The following is a 9,449-nucleotide window of genomic DNA, read 5'->3' on the forward strand; positions in this document are numbered from 1 at the left end:
ACAACAAGGAATCTAGTGTATGTGTGCCCACATTGCGTGTTTGGGTGTTGTATTTATTGTTTCGCATACTTGTTGGGAAATGTCACAAAGTACTATAATATCAATACAAATGATCCATTACATTACCACGAATGTGTGTATAACATATTTGAAATTAAACTCAAGAGAATGAAAACTCTATCGTAATCTGCTAACTAGATCTATCTGATGGAACTGGAACAAATTTGACACTAAACTCAAAAAGTAAAAAGTTCAGAATTTAGTCTCGTCCTTCAACATATGGCTTTAATGGCGATGAGGCCATCTCCTGCACCACGAGCTTCTCGACGGTAACTGTGGAGCCAGTAGCATTGTTGAAAACACATACCCCACCTGCCGCGTTATTTGCCTCCGTCGGGTACACCCGCGACATTGCAGTCAACCTCCCTCCCATCACAAAGCTCTCCACTATCGAATGATCCACAAGCACCCTAGCAGATAATGCCTCTCCATGGAGCACCGGCACGGTGCTTCCGACTACCCGCTTCACCGGCTCCTTGGCCCGAGATGACCGCGACTCGTCGTGGCAGAAGTGGGTCCGGAGGCCCCCATCGAGGCCCCTGGACACGTAGAAGTACACCGCCGTTTGTTCACTGCGGCTCTTGGTGGCATGGATTAGGAGGCCAAAGGGTCCGAGCACGCCACGGTTGGCAGCACCGCCGTTGGTACTGCAGTTGTAGCTGACGTCGGCCTCGTTCAGGGCAGCGACAGCGGAAGCATTGAGCCGGAAGAAGGCCTCGATGTCGAGTTGAGCAGCTTGGTGCAGGCGGAGGGGGATGACAGAGCCGGTCCTGACGGTGATGCTACCGAAATTGGTTGTGTTATAGCGGAGGGTGTCGATCTCCTCCACCGGCCATTGGAGTAGGTTCGTCCGGGTCTTTTCATCCAGCACCACTGTCCTTGGAATCGCCTACACGCTCAACATGCACCAGTCATTAGTTAGTTCTTCGAGCAAGTATGTCCTCAAGTATGAATGCACATTGACGCCAATAATATTTTGGGAAAAAAACGACCAAAATGATTATTGTTTATAAGTAACAATGGCGTGGCATATACTGCAGCAGATAGGGAGGAAGGAAAATGTCCTGATTTGGCCATGTTAGCACGGACTCGAAAAGATAACCTGTTGGAAGACGCGAAAGGTATTCAATTAACATGTACTGATTGATCGATTGATATATGCATGCAGTGATATACTCAATCTTCAAGAGGTAATGCATGATATATCTATTTGAGCATGCATAACTAACCGATCTTTATCGGAAAAAAATGCATAACGGACTAATAGAACTACTGATAGATGGTAAACACAAGATAAAACAATCATATAAATGTACGATAAAGATACCTGGAGGTTTGCCCATCCCTTGGCGATGTCGGTAAGGTTGGAATCGGTCTCACCGACATACCCCCAGCTCACGCGCCGCCGCTTCGCAGGATCATAGAAGGATGTGGACGCAAATAACTTTCCCCAGTTGTACCTCAGGCCGATCCCCACATCCAATTCCGGGTCCAAGGGCGTCCACTTGTTGGCCGCCGCATCGAACCTCCCCAGCGCGTAGTAGTCGTGCCGTTCATCGTCCATGCTCGCCTTCAAGACATACAACTCCTTCTCTAATGAATTCTTGCTGTCACCGACGGGGTATAAGTCGACGCACTCCCACATGCCAGTGCCTTCAACGCGGTGGACCGGGTGCGGAATGAGCTCGAAGTTGATGAAGTCTTTCGTCTTGTACATGAGGGCTATGCCGGCATGACCATGGTCGTCCTTGGACCCAATCATGGTGCGCCACGTGTTATCAGACTTATCGAACCATGCAGTCATAGGGTCGCGGAAGTCTTTTTTATAGGTCCCAGGGGATGGGAAGAGGACGGGATTGCCCGGGTACTTCGTCCAGCTGCGGAGGAGGGGGTCATTAGGGTCCGCAGGTTCGGCAAGGCACTGAACCTGGGCAAGGTCGTCCGTGTTGCCCGTATAGAGCACGACGACCTTGCTGTTGGGGAGCAAGGTGGCGGAGCCCGTCAAGACGCCGTTGCTCTCGTACCAGTGCTCGGGGACCATGGCGAGGGGCAGGCTGCGCCAATTGACCATGTCCCGCGACACGGCGTGGCCCCATGAGATGTTGCCCCATGTCTCACCCCCCGGGTTGTACTGGTAGAAGAAGTGGTACCATCCACGGTAGTACATCGGAGCTGCATGTTGTGTTAGAATTAGCTAATAGTTCCACAGCTATAGACAGATAGACAGCGAGCAAATGATCGATGAACGTACTAACCGTTGGGGTCTGCATGCATGTCGCCGGAGTACATACGCCGCCGGCCGTGAGCAGACAAACAAGAAAGCAGCCATGTCAGCTTCGTTCTCCATAGATACATCAACCCTTGAGAAAAATAAACCGAAATACTGGTCACCGACCGTTCATGTAGTGCTTGTCCGGCTGGAAATGGAACCCTGTGCGCTGCCACTGCAGCATGGCGTTGCTCCACGGGAACCGGTCCTTGTTGCCGCCGCCGCCTTCCCCCGTGCTACTCTCCGTCTCTGCCAGGACACGGGCCCTGACATGCCCGTCACTGGACACCCTGGCCACGGTGAGCGTGTGGGCGACAAGGAGCGCGGCCACGGCCGAGATGGCCAAGACGGCGGCGCATGCGCGCCACCTAAACCCACCGCTGGTCCGGTAAGGCATGGCGTGTGACTCCATCACGGCAGGCGAACAACAGTTGGAACAAAGAGAATTTGTTCCACTCTTGCTTCAGCTCAAACCGACAATGTGTTGGGCCGCTCAGCCAAGCGGAGGGATTTATAGTGGATTTGGGCACGGGCAATAATGCCCATAGATTTGACCAGACCGAATATTGATAACGCGTTCTCTTCAATGCCGCAAGCCCATCGAGAGATCAACCAAATCAAATCTGGGTAGCCAAGCTCCCTAAAAACTATGTCAAAAAAGGTTCTCCCTCCATTCCCTAATATAAGGCCTTTTAACTTTTTCTTGATTCGTGTATATCTAGACACATATTAGTATGTATGTCCACTCATTTTAGTATGTATGTAGTCAATATTCTGTAATAGTTTTTTTTTGCAGGGAAATATTTGAGAGCTTTATTCAAATGTAATAGTTAAGATGTCTTATATTAGGGAACGGAGGGAGTATTCGACAATAGTCATATGTACATACGGTATGGAGGAAAATCTTTCTATCTTTAATGATCTAATCAGATTATATCCAAATCATAAATAGTACATGAGGAGAGATTTGATACTGTAATAACTCCACAAGAATGCTAGCCATACTCAATCTCATAGATCCCTATAGAATCCCACAGAAACCCGTGTTCGATAAAAGTTGTACCCACAGTTTGGAGGGAGATCATTCATATCTTTTCAAGATCCACCCTGAGAGAATATCCAAATCTCCACTCCTAATGGAGCAGTTGGTAGGATTGCGTCCAGATTTTTTTTCGTCCAACTACTTTCGTCTGGTTTTTTTCAACTAGTTTTTTCGTCCCCTCCCTCACCCCATTTAGTTTCGCATCACCCTCTCACACAACGAAAAAAATGAACGGATCAGAACTTTTCATGTTGGCGCAAATTATCTCTACTCCTAATGGAGCAGTTGGTAGGATTGCGTCCAGGTTTTTTTTGTCCCACCACTTTCGTCTGGTTTCTTTCAACTGGTTTTTTTCGTCCCCTCCCTCACCCCACCGGTTTAGTTTCGTGTCACCCTCTCACACAATAAAAAAAATTGAACGGATCAGAACTTTCGATGCTGGCGCAAATTATTTAGTAATGTTTTTGTGTGAAAGAATCAATCACAATCAATCTCTAAAGATCAAATCTAAATTAATTAACCTTACCTTAAATTGCTCAATTGTTTGTTTCGTTTCGTTTGTTTCTTTCCACCGAATGACCGATCTCTCGATCGATGGTTTCCAAAGATAGCCCACCTCCCATTTTTATCTTTCCTTCGGTTTTATGCCAAAGCGAACTCCCGAAAATCAGCCCACCCCACCCGTTCCTCCTCCCCTTTCTTTCGTACAGACCCCCGTGCACGATCTGTTAAGAAAAAGAAAACACACGCGATCTATTCCACCGCCGCCCCAGTCCTACTCTCCCTTCCCTCCTCCTAGCAGCAGCGGCAGGGGAGTGCCAGCAATGGGACGACGGCGGCGGCAAGCAGAAGGTGGCCGTATAAGTCTATCCCACAGGGTCGTTTATCTCTCACCCTTTTCTTTCTCCAGATCGAAATCGAGATATAGGGCGGTTGACCGGGGGCAACGCTGATGGGGCAGTGGATGTGTGTGCCTGCATCGTTGGAGCGCGAAGAGTGGCGCCGGCACCATGGTTGTGAATGTTGTCCGCGTCGTGAGTCGTGACCAAGAGCTGGGGAGAGGCTGTGGATGTCATTGGGAACGCGGTCGGCGGCCTCCTCAGGGTGGACACGGTCCGGGCGCCCTGACCGAGCGCCGCGACCGGTCTGGACAGGACCGGACCGAAGTTTCCTGACGAAGAACCAATTCATCTATGGTAGCGTCTCTTCTCTACATACATCAAGCTCGTCCCGGGGAACTCCGCCGCCCGCAGGCACCGTCACTGTCAGCACATACTAGGTGTGTGCATCGTCGTTTCCAATTTCAAATTACTGATGAGCTTTTACTGCAATCAAGGTGACTATAATACTAACGGTGTGTGCATCAATTGATTGCAAATTCAGACATCGTTTGTGGGGGACGACCATGATGAAATCGACTTCGAGTTCCTGGGGAGCAAGATGCGGCACACCGACGTGTATGTGTTCACCGACGTGTTTGTCTGCACCCGAAGTGCCCTTCGAGCGAACACACGCGAACTAGAGATTGCTCGAGGAAGAAGGAAGACACATGTATTTTTCGCTCACAAACTTCAGAGCTTTTCTGTTCTATTTCTCTTCTATTTATTCGGACTTACAGAACGGAAACAGGGCTTCACGCACCCGGCTTTTGCCGTCATGATCCACGAGCATACCGACGAGGTGTGAGAGTCGCTCAGGCTGTTAGACCCGCCAGCTAAACTAGCTAACAGAAAGAAAGCGTTCGAGCCTAACCTGACGAGAAACCGAAGTTCTAACTGAGATAACTGAAAACGTGACAGGGGCCTGAGATTTATTTAACTGTGTTTGCCAATATCGCTGGCAAGAAGGAGGTGCAGTTCGTGCCCAGCGTGCGTGCATGCACGGGCTGCACCGCTTTATCGCGTCAGCAAGGCCGGGGACGTGACGTTGGCGACAAATTTGATGGAGGCAGACGGTGACCGTGGTCGTGGCAGAGAGGATGTGTGCGTCGTGTAGGCGGCGTCCGGCCTAATTCCTGAGCTGTAGGTGGGCTAGCTTGAAAAGTTCGGAGAAGATCCAAGGTACATGTGGCTGTGTGTTGCCAACATACAATCTTGTAGCTTAATTTATGCTGATTATGCATGGCAAAATTTTCTCCAAGAAGATGCAAAATAATTTTAGATAGTCTGTGTGCTAACATACATGCTCCAGATCTGTTTATAATAAGTTTGTATTACCAATTTCCCGTGGCTTCCTTTCGTTCGCTTTGATTACAAAATGCAGAGTTCGTGCTTCAGTCATCCATACCTCAAATCTAATTTTGCTTACTAACTTCACATATATCTGGTGCATGTATATATCTGCAGATGAGGGCTATAAATCACATTGTTTAGGCAATCTCAAATTGCAGAGGTTTTTTTCATTGATAATCCCTCGATAACTTGGACTACCCTTATATCTCTTTCCTATTGTGATTTTGTTTTGCAGGTTGTAGTGAATATTGGTGCATTGATATTAATGTTTAAAATTGATTGTACTATTCTGAGAAGATGGGTGCATAATAATATGATTTGCTTAAACAAGATATATTGGTCTATCAATCAATACAATAATAGCTGACATTATCTTGGTGGTATGTACAATAGTACTTCATCTGCAAAGTAATATAAGATCTTTTAGATCACTATTTTAGTGATCTAAAAGATCTTATATTAGTTTACGTAGGGATCGGTATTTTGTTCTGCAGATTGAGCCAAACTTAGTGCCATATTACCAAGTTGTGCAACGAATCTCCTGTCTCCCAGTAGCAATTCAATCAAAATTAACTATAAGTTATCCTTTCTATGTAATGATAATAGTTTCCCATTGCTTGACCAAAACATAATGACGCCGCGGGTACGTCGGCATGTCGTTCATTTTGTATGACAATAGAGCTGATGTACCCGCTTTCAACATTTCATTATCTTTGGATATATAGAACAGAGGTGAAGCTCAGGAGGTGACGAGATCCAATGCATAATGTGAAAATAGTGCTATTCAATCTAACACGGAAAAGAAAGTGTTGCATAGGGACCTCGCCTAGAGGGCCAACCGAAAACATTAGAATTGCAAAAGGATGGTGGCATTTACAATTGCGTGGAGAGTGCGGTTAAGAAGGAAAGTGAATTTCCATCAGTCGCTATATAAATGGAAGTCAAATACATGCTCGACTGTGATTTCCGAATTATAATAGTTTTCACATGATGAATTTTTCTTTTGTTATTCCATGCAAAACACGGGCATATTTGTGGCTACATTATATATTTCTTTTCGCAACAAGTTCTTACATGTTTCTCTTTGACAAAGTTCTACAGCAAGCAAGCATCTATAAGATTGATGAAGATTATTGATATTTTGTCACATTGCTTAGAAGAATGATATTCTAATAAAGATCTTTTTTTATCTTCTGGATGTCTCTCTTATCTCTACTATTCCCTACCATTGAAGGAAGTATATACATCATGTTCGTTTTGCTTCGCTTCATAACACTAATGATCGATTAAAGGAAAAAAATCACCATCTCGCTCGATCCCACCCGCGTGCAAAAAGAGAGTTAAAAAATCAACGGTGGAAGCCCACACATGCATGCCGACTCCACCCTCGATTCCTCGAGCAACCTTTCTCCAATCAACACCTTCCAATCTTCCATCCCCACACCGCCGCCTCACTCACGCCGCCGCCCCGTATGAGTCCCCTCCTCACACACACTCCACCACCAGTCATGCTCCGGCTGCCATTGGCCCTCCCCCTTTTCCCCCTCTGTGGCTAGCTCTGCCCTCCATCACTGGTTGGCTGGCTGCACCCGCCACACAGTTGTGGAGGGGTCACGGGAGAGGCGGACGGCTGGCTACGGGCTGGATTGGAAAGTGATGCCAGCGATGGAGACCATGCTAATGGGTAGGGCATGGTCAATGGTGGCCTTCACAGTTTTTCCGAGTGAGAGCGAGGTATCGGCCATCGTGCAACCATTGAAATCGAAGCCTGGGCCGAAGTTGGCCGGCGTAAAACCTGACGGACCTGAAGGCCGGTGACGGTTCCGCCACCACCGCACTACCTCTGAACTTGGTGGAGATTCGGAAGGAGAGGGGTGGCGGTGTGGAGACCCCGACACCTCCCGTCGTGACCACGACCACGATCATGACCATGACATCGATAAGAAAGATACTAACTTTGTAAATATTTGCTAGTTTCAAAAGCATTGACATCTTTTCTTATACGAATCTTCTGTCTTCCAATAGGAATTCAATCAAAATTAACTATAAGTTATCCTTAATGGAAATAGTTTCCCATTGCATGAGCAAAACATACTGACGCCGCCTGCATGTCAGTACGTCATGCATTTTCTATGACAAACAGAGTTGATGCACCCACTTTCAACATTTCATTCTCTTTAGATCTATATATAGAACAGAGGTGAACCTCAGCAGATGATGAGATCCAGTGCATAATGTGGAAATATTGCTATTCAATCTAACACAAAAAAGAAAGTGTTGCACAGGGACCTCGCCAGGAGGGCCAACTGAAAACATTAGAATTGCAAACGGACTGTGACATTTACAATTTCAAGGAGAGTGTGGTTACGGAGACATGATGACTGCCAAGAAGAAAAGTGAATCTCCATTGGTCGCTATATAAATGGAAGTCAAATACATGCTCGACTATGATTTCCCAAATTAGAATAATTTTCACATGATGAATTTTTTTTTGATATTCCATGCAAAACACGGGCATATTTGTGGCTACATTATATATTTCCCTTTGCAACAAGTTCTTACATGTTTCTCTTTGACAAAGTTCTACAGCAAGCAAGCATCCATAGAATTGATGAAGATTATTGATATCTTGTCACATTGCTTAGAAGATTGATATGCTGGTAAATATCTTTTTTATCTTCTGCATGTCTCTATTATTAAATCTCTATTATGTCTACTATTCCTTACCATTGGAGGAAGTCTATACGTCGTGTTCGTTTTGCTTCGCTTCGTAACACCAATGATCGATCGAAGGAAAAAAAAATCACCGTCTCGCGCGATCCCACCTGCGTGCAAAAAGAGAGTTAAAAAATCAACGATGGATTGAACAACAACTACCGACTCAGGTTCACTCGGAGCATTGGACCATGTTCTTCGACGGTTCTAAAATGCTGAATGGTTCCGGTGCCGGGGTAGTATTGGTCTCCCCCCGAGGAGATAAGCTCAGATATGTTCTTCAAATCCACTTTGATTTCTCCAATAACGAAGCAGAATATGAAGCACTTTTATACGGGTTGCGCATGGCCATTTCACTCGGCGTTCGTCGCCTCATGGTCTATGGCAACTCAGATTTGGTGGTTAATCAAGTGATGAAGGAGTGTGACGTCAGAAGTCCGGCCATGACTGGTTATTGCAATGCAGTGAGAAAGCTGGAGAAGAAATTCGAGGGGTTAGAACTTCATCACATACCCCGACTGAAAAATCAAGCAGCTGATGATTTGGCGAAAATAGGTTCCAAAAGAGAAGCCATTCCCAGCAATGTGTTTTTGGAACACATCCACACACCATTAGTTCAGGAGGATCCCTTCACTGAAGAAGCCCCGCAGCCAAAAAGTGCCACGGATCCGATTGAAGTTGAAGTTCCAGCTGTGGTCGACCTGATCATGGAAGTTTTGGTCATCACTCCCGACTGGACGGTACCGTACATCGTGTACATACTAAGGAAAGAACTCCCAGGGGACGAAGAAGAGGCTCGACAGATCGTCCGTCGATCCAAGGCCTTTACAGTCATAAAGGGACAGTTGTATAGAGAAAGCGCGACTGGGGTCAGTCAGAAGTGTATAACACGAGAAGAAGGTCAGATAATACTTGATGATATCCACTCGGGGACCTGTGGTCATCATGCGTCCTCTCGGACCATTGTGGCTAAAGCATACCGAGCGGGATTCTACTGGTCAAGGGCGAATGAAATGGCGAAAGAGATAGTCGACAAATGTGAAGGATGTCAGTTTTACTCCAATATGTCGCACAAACCCGCGTCATCCCTGAAAACCATTCCACTCGTCTGGCCCTTCACTGTTTGGGGACT

The 9,449-nt window shown here is 46.6% G+C and overlaps 1 protein-coding gene across 1 annotated transcript; it reads right to left on the minus strand.

Annotated features, from left to right (window-relative positions):
* Window positions 1-259: 259 nt before the first annotated feature.
* Window positions 260-2,747, minus strand: LOC125525029 (sucrose:sucrose 1-fructosyltransferase-like). Its single transcript, XM_048690053.2, has 4 exons — window positions 2,456-2,747; window positions 2,316-2,324; window positions 1,388-2,232; window positions 260-949 (listed from the first exon to the last, which is right to left on the minus strand). The coding sequence occupies exons 1-4, from the start codon at window positions 2,739-2,741 to the stop codon at window positions 260-262; spliced, it is 1,830 nt and encodes a 609-aa protein (XP_048546010.2). The 5' UTR covers window positions 2,742-2,747.
* Window positions 2,748-9,449: the final 6,702 nt, after the last annotated feature.

The sequence above is a fragment of the Triticum urartu genome, chromosome 7A (assembly GCF_056163025.1).
Source record: "Triticum urartu cultivar PI428250 chromosome 7A, HENAU_Tu73, whole genome shotgun sequence".
Taxonomy (NCBI): domain Eukaryota; kingdom Viridiplantae; phylum Streptophyta; class Magnoliopsida; order Poales; family Poaceae; genus Triticum; species Triticum urartu.